At 37.9% G+C, this 23,255-nt stretch overlaps 3 protein-coding genes and 1 long non-coding RNA gene across 6 annotated transcripts in view; 1 reads left to right on the top strand and 3 right to left on the bottom strand.

Moving 5' to 3' along the window:
• LOC118765834 overlaps positions 1 to 5,047 on the bottom strand; it is a 61,493-nt gene extending 56,446 nt beyond the window's left edge. Inside the window, exon 1 of the transcript XR_005001727.1 lies at positions 4,204 to 5,047. The gene's annotated coding sequence lies outside the window, so the exon portion shown is untranslated. The remainder of the gene's footprint in view (positions 1 to 4,203) is intronic.
• A 4,224-nt stretch (positions 5,048 to 9,271) lies between these two features.
• Positions 9,272 to 10,639, bottom strand: LOC115218233 (14-3-3 family protein artA). Its single transcript, XM_029787955.2, has one exon. It carries the CDS (start codon positions 10,582 to 10,584, stop codon positions 9,799 to 9,801), a length of 786 nt encoding a protein of 261 aa, XP_029643815.1. The 5' UTR covers positions 10,585 to 10,639; the 3' UTR covers positions 9,272 to 9,798.
• Positions 10,640 to 10,646: 7 nt separating this feature from the next.
• LOC115218231 overlaps positions 10,647 to 23,255 on the top strand; it is a 54,704-nt gene continuing 42,095 nt past the window's right edge. For all 3 annotated transcript variants that reach the window (XM_029787953.2, XM_036508431.1, XM_029787954.2), the window contains exon 1: positions 10,647 to 11,794. In XM_029787953.2, coding sequence (XP_029643813.1) covers positions 10,790 to 11,794 — 1,005 coding nt within the window. In that variant the 5' untranslated portion in view covers positions 10,647 to 10,789. The remainder of the gene's footprint in view (positions 11,795 to 23,255) is intronic.
• On the bottom strand, positions 14,399 to 22,466 carry LOC118765835. Its single transcript, XR_005001730.1, has 3 exons — positions 22,311 to 22,466; positions 16,381 to 16,385; positions 14,399 to 14,410 (listed from the first exon to the last, which is right to left on the bottom strand). It is a non-coding gene; the product is annotated as an uncharacterized LOC118765835 (long non-coding RNA).

Here is a 23,255-nt window from a genome sequence, read left to right as displayed (position 1 = left end):
GTTTAGGGAGTGAGACTGGCCCTTGTCAAGGTGCGTCACTTTATGACCCGAGTATTCGGCTACCAATCATGAGTTCGGTTCTTGGTAACAAGACACTTTATTTCTCCTTACCCCAGTCCACTCAGATGATAAAAATGAGTTGTACCTCTAATTGAAAAGGCCAGCCTTCTCACATTCTATATCATGCTAAATCTCCCTGAGAACTATTGGGTTGTCCGGAAAGTTTGTGCCGATTTGTAGTAGCTTACCTTTCGACTTATTTTAGAAAATGGTTGAGTCCATAAAATAGGATTTGACTACACCTCCATTTAGAGCACAGTTTAAGCTATCTTTTCATGGAAGAAGGTTTATGTTCCTGTAACCCTTTAAAATGGAAGATAAGAAAGTTCATTTTCGGCAATTGATGCTTTGGGAATCAGACAAAAATTATTGCAGCTCGGCTGGGATGTGTTACCCCCACCCTCCATATTCACCAGATATTGTTCCTTTGGATTTCCACTTATTCAGGTCTCTGCAGAATAGTCTTAATGGTAAAAATTTCAATTCCTTGGATGATGTAAAAAGATACCTTGATGAATTCTTTGCCATGAAACCACTTCAATTCTGGGAAAGGTATTTTCAAGTTAAAGGAAAGATGGAGACGCATTGTGCAACAAAATGGTTCATATTTAGTTGATTAAAATTGTAATGGCAAGTATTTATTGACCTTTTTCTTTCCTTTAAAAATCGGCATGAACTTTCCAGACAACCCATTACATTAACGGTATGCATTTCTGTGGAGTGCTAAACCACTTGCACATTATTTTCATGAGCTGACCCTTCTGGTGATGAAATCAACTGGAACCCTCTTTTCATAACTGATGGAGAGCAAGGCAAAGCCTTTCCTCTCCTAAAAAAGCTTCTTGCTCAGCTATCACTTGATTTTAACATCAATATGTGTTGCATTCTAGTCTGGTCACAGCTGAGAAAGGTAAAACACTCAATAAGAAATCTTTCTATATATAAAGCTGAAGTTGTCTGTGTACGGCAGGTTTGGTAGCCTTCAACTAACACTGTCTCCTCAGAGACCCTGCGGCGCAAGTTGACCAAAATTGAGAGTATGATAGAAGGCTTGCTCTTCCTTCCATAGAAGAAAAAATTCAAATCGGACCATGCTAAAACCAAAAATTATTTACATCGAAAAGGTGCTTTTTTTCTATGAAAATCCCAATTTTTTATGATTTTTTTGATTGCTGTGTCGCCATTTTTTGGTGTATTTCAACCAGAAAAATGTTCACTTAAAGAGAATAACAAGTTACATAATGCAAAATTTTTACTTTTCAAAAATTCCAAATCTAAAGGGCCGAAACAAACCCAAGCAACGCCGGGCGATACTGCTAGTTCTATGATAAAATGAAAGCATGTGTCAGTGTGTGTTGCAAAGCCTCTGGACATCTATTTGCAAGAAGCACCCATCATTGTTAAATCTGTGCAAAAGAATGTAAGTCCCTAGCAGGACTATAAAACTACATCCAAGCTGCTCATGTTTAGGAAAACAATCAAGCAACAACATTGCTTGAAATTGCATTGCAGCCATCATGTGTAAATATATATACACGTCTGTATCATCATCATCATCGTTTAATGTCTGTTTTCCATGCTAGCATGGGTTGGACAGTTCAACTGGGGTCTGGGAAGCCAGGAGGCTGCATCAGGCCCAGTCTGATCTGGCAGTGTTTCTACAGCTGGATGCCCTTCCTAACGCCATATATGTGTGTGTGTATCCAAAATGAGCAGGTAGAATCCAGGTTACATGTTCTCCAGCCAGCAGAATTTCACAAGTAATAATTACAATATGTAACTCATCAAGCTGAAGAGATCCTAGTTAAATGAAGGTTACATTGTTGTTAAGGGACCCTAAGTTAACTTGCCGGAGTTAGGATCCCTTGATGACAATGTAATCTTCATTTAACTAGGCTATCTCTGGCCTGATGAGTAATTATTACTTCCGAGGTTCTGCTAGAGAACAAATGTAACCTGGATTTTAACTGCTCCACTTCCTCAATTTGGTCTTTTATTCGCATTCATAGCAACCCTAGTTGCTAACTGTGAACTATAAAAAAACTTTTTTCAGCTTATCAAACTTCAATATGAGAAAAACCTACAACCTTTTACGCCAATAAATTATTGTTCCTGAAGGTTGTTTTTTTATACCTTCTACAGACTGCTTGAAGCTGACTAACTCTCTACACCTAAATCTCCACGAGGCTCAGGCAGGGGGTGGGCAATCCCTGCTGTACTCTTTCTTTCTTCTGTTGGCCTGCTCGCTTAGCCAGCGGGGTGGCGTCATTTGAAGGCTAAAACAATGCAAAGCGCATTGTGACCAGCGATGTTTAGCAACATCTGATAGCCTGGTTGGTCATGGTAATATATATGTGACCACATGTGTATCATTGGCGATTTTCTTTCTCCATCTTCCCTTTACTGAGCGTCCAATAACACTATACTTGTTCCACGTCCTCGCATTGTTTTCTCTTTGCTCGTGTTTGGATTAACTATATATATATATATATGGCAAATTCAGCTATTTCATCATAGATTCAAAATATGAACAGCCTTAATTTGTAAACCTTATTGGGTTTCACCAGGTGTCTACATCAATTAGACCAATCCCAGAGAAACAAGCAGCCTTTGTATTGAGGAAATATATATATATATCCTTTACTTGTTTCAGTAATGCTAAGGTGGCCATAACCTTTTTTTATTACCAACTGACATTAGATATTGAAATTCCACACGTTGATAGAATGTTTCTTCTACACACTCAGCATAATCTCCATAGCAAATGATATATTTGCTACTTTGTTGAACTCAACTCTCACATTCTCTTTGAAAATATTCAGATATTCAGGCATGTACTGTTGTACCCATTCCTTTGCTGCTACTTGCACTTATAAATCTTTCACAATGGCAGGCTGTTTTTCCATTGGACCCAACAGGTTGAGATCTGGGGGTGTTAGACTGTATGGGGCACCGACAAGCACAATTGCCGACTGATTTGTTGTTGCACATCATTTACAGCTTATTAGTTTTCTTCTTTGTAATGGCTCAGCCTCTTCCTGACCATCTTTTCTTTTTCTGAGGCTGCCACGTATCTTCCATATAGCAAAGACACCTGTTCCTGTCCTACTAATCAAGCCACCCGTCACATGGTCACTTCCCCTGTCTTTTAAGTTACATGGTAACCTCATAAAGTGCAAATACAACCAAAAAGAAAATTACACAGTACACTCTGTAAAGTGATTGATTCCCAACAGGAAAAAAAACTTTGCCAAAGCCGGCACTGGAGTGCAACATAGCCTTCAGGTTTGGTGGAAACCCTTCCACCCACATGGTTCCAGCTTCAGTCTATGTGACACCTTAGGCAAGTGTCTTCTTCTATAGCCTCAGGCCAAAGTCATGTGAGTGGATTTGGTAGACAGAAACTGAAAGAAGCTTGTTGTGTGTGTGTGTGCACGTTTGTGCTGGGGTCAATTCATTAGACTAAAAATTCTTCGGGGGGGGGGGGGATCCCCCAACATGACTACAATTTAACTGAAACAAGATTGTGTGTGTATATATATATATACGCACATGTGTAGATGTTAAGTTTGCCTCTCAACCATGTCTTTAGGTTCAGTCCCTACATGTGGCACCTTGGGCAAATATCTACTATAATCCTAGGCCAATGGAAACCTTGCCCTGGTAGATAGTAACTGAAAAAGGTTCACATATATATCCAGACATTTATATACACACATGTATACTTATAAATTATTATACATGTATACATATTTTTGGATGTGTGTGTATATACACCCACATACATCTTTTCATGTATATCTTCAGATATTTCTATCAATACATATATATACACACACATCTATTAATGCATAAATATCCATATATAAACATACACATGTATATGTTCATACATATATATGCACACACTTCTACATGAGGAATTACATATGCACAGACATGTACAGATACGCAGGCTTATCATGGAAATCACTAAGTAACCCAATATATTATATATACACCCAGATATTACATGTATGCATATTATATAATTATAGAACAGTTTGGGGTCAATGTAGCCCCGGGGAGGAGAGTGAAATTAATTCCATCGGGACAGCCACATATAAAACAGAACGTTGAAAGTAACACAGGGTCAATATTTACATATGGGTTCCAGTCTCCTAACCATACTGCTAGTCCGTTTGTGTAAGTTAGCCGTGTCTTGGAATGATGTCTTGGGATGTTACTCTCATATAACATCAACTCTTCTGGGGGAAAAGTTTCTGCTCCTTTGAAACTCCTTAGCATTTAAACCAGCCGTAACTGACCCAAATATTTTAAAGCGTTTTACGTTCGAACCAGCCAGATTTGGCCTCTCATACACGCCCTACAATGCCATTCTATAAATAAACCACCACATCATCGAAACCTTGAAGCTATGAGATATTGCATGATCCAATTTCAAAACTGTGAATAAATAAGCATTCATTTGACAGAGTAATCTGAATAGTAGAAGGGTTAAGTACCAAGAGATTGCAACACTTATTAACACCAGATAACTTGTTCATGCTTGCCTGTGGGTTATGCTAGTAGGGTAGAGTATCTATGGGGTGTTGAACAAGCCTTATTGGATCCAAAATTCTTCTTGGGTATTATTGACTTTGTTCCCTATTTTTTTTAATATAAATATATATATGTTATGTCCTACGTTTATAGGAAAATTAGCAACACGTATAGAACTGACGATTTGAAAGCACATAGCAACTAATTTGAATAATACTGGTGGCTTATATAAGGTGTCAGTCTTCTGTGAAAGCCAGTGAGCAGCCATCATGTAATATATACAAATTTTTAAAAAATATGCGTGGCCGTGTGGTACGAGGTTTGCCTCACAATCACATGGTTCTAGGTTCAGTGCACTGCGAGTATCTTGGGCAAGTGTCTTCAATTATAGCCGAGAGGGTAGACGGAAACTGAATGAAGCCTGTCGTGTATATATATATATATATAAAATACAAAATGGGACAAGAACGCAAATCATCCAGATAGATGATACAAAAAACCCCACAAGGACGGATCATTCGAAGCCCTCTATCCTCAGTCAAGCACCAGATTATCGTCGCAATTTCGGCTGATTATTCTCGAGATTGCTCCAATCTGGCCAGCCCCAAGGAAAAAACTAAGCTAAGAGCATTAGATTCCTTGGAAGAAAGCAGCGAATGTCTACAAAAAAGGACAAAGTTACACACACACACATATATATGTGCATTTGTCCCCCAATACCGTTTGCCAATCGGTGTTGGTTTGTTTACGTCCCCGTAACATAGCGGTTCGGCAAAAGAGACCGATAGAAGTACTAGGCTTCTAAAAATAAGACCTTGAGTCGATTCGTTTGACTAAAACTCTTCAAGTCGAAAATGACTGAAATAAGATTAAAAAAAATACACACACACTCACAAACACGGATATATATATATATAATAGTATACACGAAAACACAAAATCAAACATCTCTATACACACTGTCTAAAGTACACATATACATAATTATACACAACCACAGATGCTCGTACACATAAAAATACATATTTTCTGACATTTAGGATTTAATGATTTTCAACATTGGTGCAAGGCGACAATTGTTTGCGTGTGTGGAGGGGGAAACAGACATTAAAATCGATCACAATGTTTGAACAGTGATTATTGTATAAAATGTTGGAAAGATGACGATAAAGTGAACCTCAGCAGGAATCGAACTCACGGGTGACGTAAATAGCAATTTAATTAAAATTACATATTATTTAGAGCTACATGACAAAATTTAAATCATAGCCAAGCAAGATATAAGACGGAGATGACTAAAACGTTCGATGATGCGACGGTCATACGCCTTTATTACTAAGATAATTTATTGGAAAGTCGATTTTGCAACCCGATTTCCATTCTGAATTGATGTAAAATTGGTCTTGATCGATACCGTAATACCTCAGAGAAGGCATTAGCATCACCACATCCTGTCTTTTTCACTAAACTACAAGGATTATATAAAATCGTTTAAGCTCGATATGGTTAGGAATTCTTATAGATTATAGACGTCACCATCCACCAGTGCATTCGCAACCGATGAGTGTGTTTTTGAGGTCCATTTAGCTAGTATTTCTAGCCGATCGAGAGGACCACATAGACGGTTTCCTAATTATTATTCAATTCTAAATTCATTTCTGCTCGTTTTACTTGTTGCGCGTGCGTTCAGAAGTCCGACGCATTCGCTGTCCCCACCCCAGAACAGAAGCCTTTGTGCCTGGTAAATAAAGAAGGCATTATTACATTTTTAGAGTTCAAATTCCATCGAAATCGACCTTGCCTAATTTTTTTTCTCTTTCTCTATTCGATAATGACGATGATACCAGTGTTAAAAGATGGTTGTTCCAATGAAATATATCCACTCCCACTACATATAAAAAAAATTATAAAAAAACCAGTTACCTCACCTAGTCAAAAGAAATCGTTTATTAAAAGTAGCACTAGTAAAAAAAAAAAGGGTAACGGGGACTTGAGATTCTTTTTTTAAACAAATGGGGTTAGTTCTTGCCTTCTTTCTCTGCTGCAGCGATGTAGTTTAGAGCGACAACGAAAACCTAATTACTAATTCTCAGCAGAAGGCTGCACCTTATTTCTTTGGAATTTCTAATTGCTATTTAGAATCTCCCAAAGCTTGGATTTAGTCCATCTCTCGTTAGATACTTGGAATCGTCTCTAAAAAAATAAGCGAATTATTTATTCACTAGGTTAAATCTCGAATCAATGCGGTATTGTGAGGGGAAAATGAGCCGCAGAAAAACCGCCACAACGACCAAGTTCTATTCTTGGCCGAAAAACTATCACTTCACGTGCACTATTAACAGCCTTTAAACAAAGAATAAACGTCACAAAATCTTATTCTTCCCACCTGTAACCGAGCTCTTGGAAATTATAATTATCGTAGTTAAAAGCTATTAATACGAGACATCGCAGGACGAACAATGTTATTTCGGTCCTATCTATATCTACGTCTTTCTTGATTTCCAAACGGACAACTGTCATCCGACCGGAGGCTTAATAAATTATCAGTTATGTATTGAGGTCCATTTAAGAGACTAATATATATACATGTATATATATATCACCCATCACCACCCTACTCTCCAATAATAATTGATCTCGTGCTCGAATACACCATCATCGTGTGTTATCAATTAACGGTGGTGGTAGCTATTACTCATCATCATCATCAGCGTAATCATCATCATCATCATCACGTGTTGCTTTGCTTTACTGTAATTTCCGAGCGAGGAAAAATGACCAACAGAGAAGGGGGGGGGGCGGACTAAAGGAGGAAATATACTATCATTATCACACACACACATTATTATACATACATACATATATATATGTGTGTGTGGATTTCCATGAATAAATCCAAAAATAGTGGCGGGGGGAAGGAAGAAAGAAATGGTCGAGGAAAAAGATCGTTAAGACGATCATTATAATTCCAATATATGTGAGGAAGAGGAATACATTTTGTAATTTCCAATAGAATGACCGCACAATTAAGAAAAAAGACGGGTAATCGTAAAAATGGCCACTATATATATGTACATACACATATATACACGCACACACACATATACATACTTAAATGCTAAATTATCCTCACATCACTGAATAGTATTACCAGCAGTAGTAGCAGATTTGAATACTACTGCTGCTACAATACTAGTATTACTACTAGCGAGGGAAAACAAAAATCCCACAGGTGATGGTGGTGACGATGATGACTAGAGTGGCGGCAGCATTAATTAAAATAACATCTCTACTCAACATATCTCGCTGGATTTGCTACTACAATCAACACACGCACACACACACACACACACACTAAGCAAGATCAACACCTATCCATTATATATCTATATCTATATATAATAACGCACTGAGCGAAACATTTAATTAAAAGAAAAATGATCGCTTTTAAATTAAGTAATTCAACATATGTAATATATACTTTGTATAAATAATGCTTATTACACATATTATATATGAATATAAGTAAGGCCTCTATCATTCGGATTGCATGCATACACATTCATTATGTGGTGTTGCTTCACATGGTGTGGGCGGCACAGGAGCCTGAAAATCCTATCTTCATAATAAATAATTTTTTTTGAGCGTATTTCTCAACAGAATTATAAACAATAAGACAAATTAACAAGACAATTTCTCCCTTCAATTGAATTAAATAAAAAAAAATTAATCCTAAGATCTTGCCACGCCCTTTTTGACCCCCTCCTCTCCTTATTAGCTTTAATTAAACAAACAAACAAACAAAACAAAAAAAAAATATACAAATTCTCACCTTATAATTGTCAATCTGAAGTAAAAAAAAGTGGCTTAGTTAATAAGAGAAAAAAAAAATTACAAATAAAATACGGGTTGAAAAGACCATTTTTATGCAAGTAATAAAGTCTAAAGCACTAGAAAATATTCAATTATTTAAATTAATTTTTCTTGAACAATTGTTGTAACAAACTAAATTATCGATCCTTACCGTTGTCTTAGAAATATTTAAGAATCGTTAAACAATTATTGTTTGAAAAATTCTATTTAATTCAGTTTTAGGTCTGAGTAGAGTAGAGTATAATAAGTGTCTACCAGCAAATCTTTGTCCTGCCTTGTAAAAAATTGTCCCTCAGTCGACGACGTCCTTGTGGCTATTAAGAAGACACCTTATTAATTATCATTATTATTATCATCATTGTTGCTGCTAGTAGTAGTAGTATCATAGTAATCACGACTTAAATTTGACATTCAATAAAAATCAAATGAAAATGAATGGTAGCAAAGATATGAAGAGGAGGACATTACTCTGATTGTGTGTGTGTGTCTGTGTGTGTGTGTGAGGTTATGTTGGAAATGAAAAGAGGAAATGATGAACGGCAGACACAACTAGGTAGTTTGGTCACTTTTATACCGATAATATTATATATATATATATGTATATATATATATAGATATATATATATATATATGTATATATATATTCAATACAGAAACAATACAGCAAAAAAGATTTATATATATATATATAGAGACACATATATATATAGATATATGACAGAGAAGAGAAAGATAAATGATGAAATTATGTTTCAAAGACGAGACTACATTGATCCTTGCGTTTTCTTCTTCTTTCTGGAAATTGAATTGTTTTTTTTTTTTGTTGTTTTTTGTTTGTTTTTTTTTTCCTTTGACTTTTTTTCAAATTTTTTTTTTTTTTGTCTTCTTTTCTCTGATATTTTGTGTTGTTGTTGTTTTGTTACTGTTTCTGCTCGGTTTACTGCTGCAACAGCCGACTATTTTACGGTGTAAAGTGGGGTATAGAAGGTACAGCCCCAGCAGCAGCAAGGGACAGAGAGAGACAGAGACAGACAGACATAGTAGAGAAAGAAAGATGTTTAAAGAGATGTAATGAGGAAAGAGAAGAAACAGCTAGACTACTACTTAATGTGTGTATATATATATGTGAGTGTCTGTGTGTGTATGTATATAATTAGTTCAAAGTAGACTACTAGTAGTAGTTATCGTAGTAGTAGTAGTAGTAAGGGGGACCTTGGCTGTTGCTGTTCTTATAAAGCTGTTTCGTTTTTTTCTTTCTTTTTTTTTTCTTATCAACGAAAGAAACTTTACGACAAATTTCTTTTTTTTTTTTTTTTTTTTCCATTAAGCTTCTGGCGCAGGATCTCCTCCATCCTGTGGCTGTTCCCCTTTCGGGTCAGCCTTCTGGTCACATTCCTCGGTCTGCATGTCCGATGTCCACAAGGTGAGATTATCCCGAAGGAGCTGCATGATGAGCGTGGAATCTTTGTAGCTTTCTTCGCTGAGTGTGTCCAGCTCAGCAATAGCTTCATCGAAGGCGGTTTTAGCCAAGGCGCAGGCTCTCATGGGGTTACTAAGAGTTTCATAGTAGAACACGGAGAAATTGAGCGCCAAACCAAGTCGGATCGGATGCGTAGAGGTGAGCTCGTTTGAAGCAATATCGCTAGCACGTTTGTAAGCTTTCAGACTTTCATCGGCAGTCTCTTTTCTGTCATCACCAATTGCGAATTCCGCCAGATAACGATGATAATCGCCTTTCATTTTAAAGTAAAATACATTCGACTCTCCAGAACTGGCTATTGGCAGCAATTGTTTGTCGAGAACATCGAGAACATCCTCGCAGATTTTCTTCAGTTCAATTTCAATATTTTCCCGGTAACTGCGAATCAAACGGAGACGTTGTTCGTTGCCTTTCGAATCTTCCTTTTGCTCCAAGCTACTTATGATTCGCCAAGAGGCCCGCCGAGCTCCTATAACATTTTTATAAGCAACAGACAAAAGGTTACGTTCTTCTACCGACAGCTCTGTACCTTGGTTCGCAACGCTTTTCATATTGCTCACCATTTCGTCGTACCTTTCAGCTTGTTCAGCCAGTTTGGCCATATAAACTAGTTCCTCCCTGTCCGCCATTTCTGATCACTAATTTCAGGAATAAAAAAGCGCTGCGACCTTTTTTATCTTCATACTAGTCACTCTCCAGCAATTATCTCCCCTTACATCCGGTAACGTGAATTTACGCGCAAAATTCAGATTGTCCTAATTGTGCGACACTTTTCATTCGCCTTCACTCGTTGTGCATCATAATTCGTTCTTTATTTATTCTAATATCATTTCGATGACTTCCTGTCAAAATATCGTTGCTTCAGAAGAGGGAATTATCCATAATTTTACCATTGATACATTTATTTCTAATTTAAACGATGAAACTTATCGTTTTGAATACTGCAAATCCACTTCTAGCAACTGCCAACAGTTGTCATTATCGAGACATAGTCTTTGTAATTTATCCTTACCTTCCATCGGAGAATGGACGATAATTAGCGCAGAAAACATTAAAGAGATCTCTACGGGTAAAACTATTACGTGTGCATTTTTGCAGTGCTTAGGAGAGCAACAAGTGACTTTTATTATCGTGTCTTACTGCTCTGATAAACTGCTTCCGTTAAGACGTTATGTTATTGACACTAAACAACCTGAATTGGCTGTCACATCTAAGATCAAATCGATGTGTGAGAATGTACAGCTTGTGGATGGGCCTAGTTTAATGTGGATTTCAGACTCCCAACTACAGCTTGCTCTTTCGTCCGATGCGAGTTACGAGCTAGAGTTGAAAACAGTCCGCCTGGATCGTTTGTTATACCCAGAACGTTCTTATAACAACTTTAAATTACTTTGTTGTTATGATTTAATTAACATGTCACTTATAATCGGTCATGTTTTCGACAAACACAAAAACAGAAAGAAATCAGAATATTTCGGTGTGATGTTCAATCAAAGCTTTAATTCATTTCAAACCATCGACATTTCTCGAATCTTACCTTTGGCCCATTCAGCGACCATTCAACACCTTTTTATTACTCACTGTTCAATGTCTATTAAAGCTAAACAGCAAGGATCGAACGAGTGGGCCGATACATTACAGGTTCGAATGTTTGTATTTACAGAGGAAAGATATCTGATGGAAGTTCACAACGGGAAGCTTTTGAGGTGTTTCAACATTCCTCAGCCAGAAACCAGTTTTTCTAGTCTGACCACTCTATACAAGGGTTATGAATGTTACTCGCCTATTCTACACACTTCAGATTACGAAGTCCACGTGGTAGCTGCACAACTTGACAAGGTATAATAAAAATTTATTTGCGACAACTATGTGGGTGTGTTTGTGTGTATGTATGATCCAATGCATAATTATGAAACCACATACTGCAATTCTTTTTGTGACGAGTTTCGCATTTCGTAGCCAAGGCCAGATAGCTATTTGGATCGATCAAATTGTGAATCTACCTCAGATGGATGGCCACCATCAGAAAGGATATAGAATGTCATGCATTAACATTTATCTCCCTAGAGAATCATATCGATTCACTAAGGATGTGTTCTAGCAAATAAAAGCATGGCATATGTACAAGTGTACGAACACACGCACATACATGTATATATACATACATAGACGTGTATGTAGATATAAATTTGTGTGTACATATATATATATATGCATACATATATATATATGTATGCAATTATATATATATATATATGCGAACGTAGATTTATATATATACATATATATATATATATAATCATACATATATATATATATATACATATATATATATATACATATATATATATATATATATATATATACATACATATATATATATATATATATATATATATATATACATATATATATATATATATATATATATACATATATATATATACATATATATATATACATATATATATATATACATATATATATATATATACATATATATACATATATATATATATATATACATATATATATATATATATATATATATATAATATACATATATATATATATATATATATATATATGATATATATATAGTATGTATATATATATTAAGGCAGGGTGGCTATATGGTAAGAAGCTTGCTTTCCAACCACATAGTTCCGGGTTCAGTCCCACTGCGTGGCACCTTGGGCTAGTGTCTTCTACTATAGCCTCGGGCCGACCAAAGCCTTGTGAGTGGATTTGGTAGACGGAAACTGAAAGAAGCCCGTCGCATATATATGTGTGTGTGTCTTTGTTCCCCCCATCATTGCTTGACACCGATGTTGCTGTGTTTATGTCCTTGTAACTTAGCTGTTCGGCAAAAAGAACCGATAGTATAAGTACTAGGCTTACAAAGAATAAGTCCTGGAGTCGATTTGTTCAACTAAAGGCGGTGCTCCAGCATGGCTGCAGTCAAAGGACTGAAACAAATAAAAGAATATATATAAAAAAAAACATCATTGAACGTCCACTTTCCATGCTGGCATGGGTTGGACAGTTTGACAGGATCTGATGTGTCTCAGGGGTTTGCATCGTGCTCCAGCGACTGCTTTGGCTTGGCTTTTACGGCTGGATGCCCTTCCTAATGTGCATCGCTTTACAACACAGACAAGGTAATTTTTTTCATCCCACCTGCATTATTGAGGTTGTCATGCAGTTCGCAGGTCTACAAGCCCTGGAGAAGATGCTTAGCATCAGTATTTCATCTGCCGCTACGTTCTGAGTTCAAATTCCACCGGGGTTGACTTTGCCCTTCATCCTTTCGGGGTCGATTAAATAAGTACCTGGAGTCGATATAATCGACTTAATCCTTTTGTTTGTCCTCTCTGTGTTTAGCCCCTTGCAGGTAATAAAGAAATAGGTATTTCATCTGCCGCTACGTTCTGAGTTCAAATTCCACCGAGGTTGACTTTACCCTTCATCCTTTCGGGGCCGATTAAATAAGTACCTGTTATGCACTGGAGTCGATATAATCGACTTAATCCGTTTGTCCTCTCTGTGGGTAGTAAAGAAGTAGAAGATGCGGGGGGTGGGGTTCAACTTCATGCTAGGGAACGAGGGGATTACTATGAGAGGCGGGGGTGTATGCAGAGCATTTCCTGCGGAGGGATGTGCATAGCTGTTCATGTCTAGTAAGGGAAAACAGGAAGAATGAGAAAATAATTAGTAGGCGCTGCAAGATATAGATAACGGAGATAAGGGGCTTAGGGAGTCCCTCAAAGCAGAAGCTGTGTAGAAGTGGATGGTTTGCAAGATTGCATGGAAAGTGAATGAAAGGCGGGGAGGCAGACTGTCGAAACGGTTTGGGTTGAAGGGTGGATGAAACAGGAATCATGGGTAGAGGGATGGAGAAGAGTGGGGTCTGCAAGCAACAGGAGTAGCGAAGATGATAGGGATGCTAGGGTGAGGAGAACAGGAGAAAGATATAGGGTGGCTAGCTGGCAGAAATGTTAGCATGCCAGGCAAAATGCGTAGCCGTATTTCGTCTGCCGTTACATTCTGAGTTCAAATTCCGCCAAGGTTGACTTTGCCTTTCATCTTTTCGGGGTCGATGAATTAAGTACCAGTTACACATTGGGGTCGATGTAATCGACTTAATCCGTTTGTCTTCTCTGTGTTTAGCCCCTTGTGGATAGTAAAGAAATAGGTATAATGTGGTTGGATAGTCTACGAGGGGGTGCTGAAAAGTTCTTGGCTTTAAGGGTATCACGAAAGCCTTGGTTGGAGGCCCAGCTTTCTAAGTTCTTTTACAAGGCTTAGAAAAACTGAAGGACCACTGCAATAAGTGTGTGAATCTGAGAGGGGAATATGTTGAATAAAATCATAATTAACAGATCTTCCTGTGTTTTCTTTTACCCTAAGTCAGAAACTTTTCAGCACACCCTCATACAATCGGATGCTCTTCCGCTTGGCAACCCTCACCTATTTTCAAGCACGGTAATGGTCTCCTCCTTTGTTGAACAACAATAGCTGTGTGATGAACTGGGAAAACATGCAATCCAGTTTGAATAAACCTTTTGTCTAAAAAGACCATGCAACATATCAAAAAACCAGGTGGACATGCTTTCTGTGGTTACTGCAAGGAAAGGACATTATCTATATCGTTGCTTACAATCAGCAAATTCATGTGAAGTTGATAGAAAATATAAACTCATTCACAAAAATAAAATCAACACTTGCATGTTTATATATATATATATATATTATCATCATCGTCATTTAATGTCCGCTTTCCATGCTAGCGTGGGTTGGACGATTTGACTGAGGACTGGCGAACCAGATGGCTGCACCAGACTCCAATCTGATCTGGCAGTGTTTATATATATATATATATCACCGTGACCGACCAGGCTATCAGATATTGCTACACATCGCTGGTCACAATGCGATTCACATTGTTTTAGCCTTCAAATGACGCCACCCCACTGGCTAAGCGAGCAGGCCAACAGAAGAAAGAGTGAGAGAAAGTTGCGGCGAAAGAGTACAGCAGGGATTGCCGCCACCCACTGCCAGAGCTTCGTGAAACTTTAGGTATTTTCGCTCAATAAACACTCACAACGCCCGGTCTGGAAATCAAAACCGTGATCCTACAACCGCAAGTCCGCTGCCCTAACCACTGGGCCATTGTGCCTCCACATATATATATATATATATGTTGACATATACACACACATACATATTGTTGTGTCTTGTACACCAATAATACCAGCACAAGCATTGGTCTGGTGGCATGTCTTCTTGTTGGTGTAATGACTCTCTCAAGAACCAATAAAATTTGTTTCAACACACAAATTCACCTCAAGACTTTTGCAAACCAAATACAAAAACAAAGTATATATATATATATATATAAAAATGCAAAATGGGACAAGAACGCAAAACACTCAAATAGACGACACAAAAATGGACGGGTCATTCGAAGCCTCTAATCTTCAGTCAAGAACCGGATCATCCTTGCAATTTCGGCTGATTAATCTTGAGATCGCTCCGATCCGGCCAGCCCCAAGGAAAAACTAAGCTACGAGCATTAGATTTCTTGGAAAAAGGATCGAATGTATACGAAACAAGGACAGAAAAACGGACGATGCCACATGAATATAAATACAAAAAACAATAATAGTAATGACAGGACAAAAACAGCGGGTGTCTTACGACTTTAGACAGTTGAACTTAGCTTAGCTGGCGTATATATATATATATTTATATATACTAGCAGTATAGCCTAGCATTGCTCGGGTTTGTTTTTCAGTTGTGCTTAAAATGGCAGACTTTGATGTCACGTTAACAAAGTTTTTACATAGTTTCAATCTATGAATAAAAGTATAGTGTGGCGATGCTCAAGTTTGCTCTGAATGTGCTGCAAATGTGTAATGCCGACTTCAATTGTTGGTATTGTTGGTTGATATTCCTTCTATTAACATTATGGAGAAAAAACTTACCCGTAGATTTAAAGCAAAATGACGCTCAAGTTTAGAACTGCACTGAAAATCTATTAAGAAGTTAACACTGCAACAGTATTCGTTAAGAAAAAGTACACAGCAGTCAAAAAATCGTAAAAGAAATAGGGATTTTTATAGAAAAAAAAGCACCTTTTTGATGTAAATAATTTTTGGTGTTAACATGGTACTATTTGAATTTTTTCTTCTACGGAAGAAACAGCAAGCCTTCTTCTATCATACTCTCAATTTCGGTCAACTTGCACTGCAGGGTCTCAGAGGAGATAGTATTAGTTGAAAGCTACCAAACCTGCCACACACAATTCATCTGTCTATATGTTCTGAGTTTAAACTCTGCTAAGGCCAAATTAACCTTTCACTCTTTTTGGAGCAATAAAATAAGTACTAGTTGAGCACTGTGGTTGATGCTATCGACTTAACATCTCCTGTGTATGAGTCAAAGTGATAGAATAGGCTCATCAAACCAGAGTGATCTCAAGCTCAAATTCCTGGCCCCACATCAGACCACGGCTGGTGGAGAGAACATGCTGAGACCTTCATTCTGCGGTGGACTAAACTTAGACAATCCAATCCAATATATATATATATATATATATACATACATACATATATATATATATCATCATCATCATTTAACGTCCGCTTTCCGTGCTAGCATGGGTTGGACAGTTCAACTGGGGTCTGGGAAGCCCGAAGGCTGCACCAGGCCAGTCTGATCTGGCAGTGTTTCTACAGCTGGATGCCCTTCCTATCGCCAACCACTCTGTGAGTGTAGTGAGTGCTTTTTATGTGCCACCGCCACAAGTGCCAGACGAGGCTGGTGAACGGCCATGCTCAGATGGTGTTTTTTACGTGCCACCAGCACAGAGGCCAGTCGATGCGGTATATATATATATACACACATACAGGGTGTAACAGGTAAATTGGGACCATTTAATGGTATAACTCAGAAGAATCAAACACTGCAAGTTTTATGTATATGCCAGTTTATTGTGGAGTGTTTAGCACTTATTTCAGTTCAATGTGACTACAAATCACTTTCTTCACCGGTTCAATCCGTTTACAAAATGATGAGCATAACTTAACTATTTCTTCTGTTTTTTCATTTTACTGATTGCTCGCTTGATTGAAGCCTTCACTAAATATACACAGTTGTGAGAAGTTGCATTGGATATTACTTCAGCTGTGTCCTATAAGCCAACAATCACATGGGTTCAAATCTGGCGAGGTAAACGGCCAGATATCTTTAGGTGCAAACTTGGGCAATTCCTTCTTCAAAAATTCTTGCATTCTTTTCGAAGAATGGGCTGGTGCAGAGTCCTGCACAGACATAACTCGGCTTGCATCATAATGCTTCCTAATCCAAGACAACAAAACTTCTAAGATTTTGAGATACTCTGCTGTGTTGATTTTAAGAACCGCTTCAATAAAATGAGGAGGCATCAATTTCCCAACAGCTCCAAAGACCATACTGGAAGCTGGATTCTTACTATGCATAGCTAATGAGAATATGAGGAAGTAAATAAAAATGCCAAAAGAAAAAATACAAGTAAATAAGAAATTTATATTTATCATTTCTTAAATACTATCCAGGTATAATTAACTGCAAAAGTTTATGAAAAACATTTCTTGTTTGGAAAGGAGGAGACACTAACACACCCTGGCCTTCTGAATTTTCAGCCTCTAATTACCTCCGCCTTGACAAGATATCTCAAGAATCATTGGATGGATTTGGATGAAACTTTCAGGGATGTTTCGTCTCATGACTGGCACGAACTGATTAGATTTGGGGATCTATCTGGAACCGGACAAGCATTCTGGATTATTTGTTATATTTACTTTACATAAAGTATTATGATCTTATGTTGACTTTCAAGTCTTTCTCTGATTATCTCCCTTGAAAGTATGCTCATGGTTCCCACATAAATTATGGCGGCATTGCTGTTTCCAAAGTTTTATTTTCATTTCTCTATTATTAATTTTACTCGCGTCTCTATCTTAGTAGAAACTGATGGATACAGAAATCAAACTAAAATAAATGGCAGAAAAACTGTTCAGAAATTAAATAACACTAACATATTCAGTAACAATAATAAAGTTAATCTATCCTCGACAATTTTTAGTTTTTCCAATTTTGAATATATCGCTCCTGTTTAAAACCTCTTACCTACTTGACAATTGCATTTCTAGTTCTGCCTTGAAGGAAGCTTTACTTCTTGGATTCACGTTTTTGTGTGTAACAATGTTGTTAAACCTCCGTTAACAGCACCGTATGCAGGTCCTTTCCGTTTTCTTTCACGCACGGATAACTTTTTTCACTATAGACCTTAATGGTTGTAAAGACACTATATCAGTGGATAGACTAAAAAGGCCTTCATAGAGAAAACTGTCCTGTTCCCACTGCAGACGACACACAGCATTACAAACATGGCCTGCACACCCACCTTCACATTCCATGACTACCATTGGGATCGATCAGGTACCGGACAAGGATTCTGGATTATTTTTCCGGATTTTCTACTTAATTTTTGAGAGCAGTCAGGTTCATTTTTAGTATTCTTGTTTGTGAGAGTAGTTGAGTTTATCTCAGATATTCTCATTCTAAAAATCATCTCTGGCTAATCGTTGAGAGGATGTTGGTGTTGCCTTGACACAAGTTTGTGCTCTTGTTTCAAATTGTTATAATGCAGGGTTAATCATCAGAGTTTATGAATGTTAAGGCATCAGTTAAGTATTATGAGACAATGGAGGTAGCAGAATGAACTCTTGAATACAAAAATAAAGAGGATGATTCCACCAAGTAAGTGGAGACTGTTGTTTGACTGTTTAGAGAGAAAGATTTTTATTGGTCTTGGGGGAAAAAAAATCAAATCAAATGTGTCATCAATCTAGTGTCAGCAACTTACCTCAAAAGAACTGTTTCGGCTATAATAATGATGAAAAAATCTTTTAAAGATATTGCGACGCATGGTGTATCATCAGAATTTATGGACATTGAAACATTAGTTAAGCATTGTGGGACAAAGAAGACAGCAGAATGAAGTACAACTCCAGCTCCTGTCAAATGACTTAGAAAGTAAACCTTATAAAGTGGAACAAATTCAGCGGCTTAAGTCTTACTCACAGAAAAAAAGTATATATGGAAAGACACATAGTCTATTACACATATGTGTGTATATCCTTGTTTTGATACCTTTGTGGTTGATACTATAGATGCATCCAGATGTAGAAACCATGCCAAAGCAGCCGCAGAGTCTGGCTCGTCTGTGCAACCCTTTCCAGCATGGAAAAGGTAATGCTAATTGATGATGATAAGGATATATGTATTGTTGCTATTATGTTAAACTGTTGTGTGTCCAAATTTGGCCAAATGCGTTTTTTTTTCAATATTTTGGTCAAGCTATCGTATCTCCAGATGCCAAGATATGAAAATTGTCAAAGTGTAGTACAATGCTTTATCATTTTTCAAAAGTGTAGTAAGTCCCACATTTGACAGTTTTGCAAAAATATTACTGACTGAAAATATCATACATGCATGGAGTTACAATTTTATGCACCCAACAAAGTGTTATTATTAAGCTGAAACTTGGTAATGTAAAAAGAAATGGAAGGGTGAAACTATTCTTTCGTTTTCTGAAAAACAAACGTTTTGGACTTATGACACTTTTGCATCATAGTAACAATATGAATAATATATATGTATGTATGTGTTAGTATGTGTGTGTATATATATATATATATATTTCTTTACTACCCACAAGGGGCTAAACATAGAGGGGACAAACAAGGACAGACAAAGGGATTAAGTCGATTACATCGACCCCGAAAGGATGAAAGGCAAAGTCGACCTCAGGGGAATTTGAATTCAGAACGTAACGACAGACGAAATACCGCTAAGCATTTCGCCCAGCTTGCTGCCTTTGTGTGTGTGTGCGTGTGTGTATCTCTCTCTCTCTCTCTCTCTCTATATATATATATATATATATATATATATATATACAAGATAAGAAAATGGAGAAATACATCTAAATCAAATATCAATTATCAGATAATACTCAATCACATACTTTATTAAACCACCACATAAGAGACTGTAGGGTTAAACATAGAAAAGCAGAACAAATCAGTGTACACAAAGGAATGTACATAAAAGAGTAATGTTGTATAATATGTAGAATATATATAAAAAAGAGAATATAAATATAAGTATAGATTACATCTTACAGCTGTTTCGGCCATGTAGATAAGTATGTCTCATTTTACCAATATTAGCCTTTTATGGTATACAACAAGGCTTCTTTCAGTTTCTGCCTACCAAATCCACTCACAAGACTTTGGAAGTTTGCTTATATATATAAGGGTGGGCAATGAGTGCGGTGAAGAATTCAGGGTACAAATAGGGGTTCACCAAGGATCTGTGCTCAGCTCCCTCTTGTTCATCATAGTCCTCCAGGAAATAATGGAGGAATTCAAGACAGGCTGCTTCTGGGAGCTCCTCTATGTTGATAACCTTGCTCTTATAGCTGAATCACTACCTGAGCTAGAGAAGTTCCAGGTATGGAAACAAAGGTCTAGAATCAAAGGACCTTAGAGTTAACCTAGCAAAAACCAAAGTCATAGTAAGTAGGAAGGCAGACAAATCACAAATCCCTTCAGGTAGATGGCCCTGCTCAATCTGTAGAAAAGGTGTAAGTAGAAACTCCATAAGATGCTCTCAGTGTAAGCTTTGGACACACAAAAAGTGCAGCAACATCAAAGGAAGGTTAACAGAAACTAACTTTTGTATGTAGAAGGTACACAGGCATAATAAATGCTGAACATGTGTGGAAAATAGACTCCATCAACTGCCAGAGGGTGCAAGCTAGAGGTAGTAGATAGCTTCCGGTATCTAGGCGACCAGGTTAGTGGTGAAGGTGGTTGTTCCAAGAGCATAGCTGTGAGAATAAGATTTGGTTGGGCAAAGTTCAGAGAGCTCCTACCCCTGCTGGCAACAAAGGGCTTCTCTCTCAGAGTGAAAGGCAGATTGTTTGATGCCTGTGTGTAAACAGCTATGCTGCATAGCAGTGAAACATGGGCTATAACAGCCGAGACCTGTGTAGGCTTGAAATGAAATGAAACAAGTTTGCTTTGCTAGATCTGCAACATCAGTGTGCATGTTCAACAGAGTGTAGGCATCTTGAGAGAAAGGTTAGGCATAAGAGGAATCAGATGTGGTGTGCAAGAGAGACGACAGCGCTGGTATGGTCATGTGATATGTATGGACAAAGCCAGTTGTGTAAAGAAGTGCCGATCTCTAACCGTGGCAGGAACTTGTGGTAAAGGTAGACCCAGGAAGACATGGGATGAGGTGGTGAGGCTTGAACTTTGAACCTCACAGAGGCATTGACTTGTGACTGAGACCTTTGGTGATGTACTCTGCTTAAGAGGGCCTGTCAAGCCAAGTGTATCCATGCTGGTGGTGCATAACAAAATCGACCTTTTGAACATTGGGCCTGACAGAGGCAAAGTGACTGAGTTCCTTTCGAGCATTGGGCTTCATGGAAGCAATGACCAAGGCCTTTGGCATTATGTCGTGCTTCAGAGGAAGACTCATCAAGCCAAACAAAATTGCACCTGTGGAAGATACTGGTGTCAAGCAAATATATATATATATATGAATTTTTTGCATAATAAGATAAAAAAAACCCAAGGCTGTGTAGATATTAGAACATTTATAGATAGAAGGTCTTACAGCTGTTTCAAGGATATTTATTAATTATATCCCTTCATCAGAAATGGTGTGAGAGGATGGTTAAGTCATAGTTAGTTTAGATGTGATACAAAATAGAGAGTGAGGTGGAGGAAAGAAAATAGATGCAAGATATTTAGGGATATTGAAGTTGTAGATCCATTTTTTTAGGCAGAATGGTATATATGTAAGATTCCAATACCTTATGTGTAAAGTCCAACAGAGTTTGGACTTTGACAAAATTGATCATGGCATGATATGTCACAAGCTGCGAAACCTTGGCATAGCTGGTAAATTAGGAGAGTGGCTGCATGACTTCCTGGATGGTGGACGTCAGACAGTTGCAGCCAGTGGAGAATTATCTAGGGAAACGCAAATATTGAGCGGTGTTCCACAAGGAACTGTCCTGGGTCCACTACTGTTCATAGTAGCCCTTCTGGACATGCCCACGTTCACTCGGATAGCCATTATCACTAGCTATGTTGATGACACAAAACTATCTCAGGCAATAAAGAATCCTGACGATGCCATAAGCCTGCAGAATGACTTAAATGCAATATACAAGTGGGCAGAGCAAAATAATATGCGGTTCAATGATAAAAAATTTCAAGTACTGCGCTACAAGGCCACAAGTGCCCCCCCCCCCCCCAACTGGCATACACAGGACCTGGAGGTTCTACAATCCCAGAACCACAAACAGTGAGAGACCTGGGCATCAGCATGCGTAGTGATGCATCATTTCACATGCACATTGTCAAGTTGACAGCAAAGTACAGACAACTGGCAGGGGGGATACTGAAGACATTCAGAACAAGGGATCGAAAAAGTCATGTTCACTCTATGGAAGACATTTGTTTTGAGCCACCTAGACTATAGCTCTCAGTTGTGGTCACCAGACAGTGTCAAGCTGACAGCAGAACTCGAGGCAATTCAGTGTCACTATACAAAAAAGATCGCCACAGAACAGCAGATGAAGTACAGGGAGCGACTAAAGGCACTAAGTCTCTACTCAATGGAGCGCAGGCGGGAGAGATATGTATTAATTTACATATGGAAAATACTGGAAGGACTGGTACCAAACTTTGGCATCAAGTACTACACGAATGCCTGCACAGGTCGCCACTGCATAGTACCAAGGGTACCGTCCACTGCATCTCACATAAGAGCAAGGTACTGCAACAGCCTCAGTTTCAGAGGACCTCAGTTCTTTAATGCCCTGCCAAAACAATTGAGAGACCTGCAAGACATGGATGTAGAGGTTTTCAAAACAAAACTCGACACTTTCCTATCCACGATACCAGACGAACCGATGGCTCGAAATGAGACACAGTTTAAGACAGTGATGTCAAATTCTCTTATAAACCAGATGTGCCATCGAAAGTCTTGATTGGACTACATCAGGTGGTGGAGAAGAGCCATGCAAGGAATGAGCAGAGAGTACAGCATAAGGAGGGAAAGTCATGGTGGTGCTGCTCCAGCATGACCGCAGCCACTTCGCTGAAACGCATAGATAAATAAATAAATATATATTTATGCATATATATATATATATATACATATATATAAA

The sequence above is a fragment of the Octopus sinensis genome, linkage group LG13 (assembly GCF_006345805.1).
Source record: "Octopus sinensis linkage group LG13, ASM634580v1, whole genome shotgun sequence".
Taxonomy (NCBI): Eukaryota; Metazoa; Mollusca; class Cephalopoda; order Octopoda; family Octopodidae; genus Octopus; species Octopus sinensis.
This window is presented reverse-complemented; position numbering and strand designations above follow the sequence as displayed.

Excerpts from the sequence above, each read along its gene's own strand:
- LOC115218233 (XM_029787955.2), bottom strand. The coding sequence starts at position 10,584 with ATGGCGGACAGGGAGGAACTAGTTTATATGGCCAAACTGGCTGAACAA.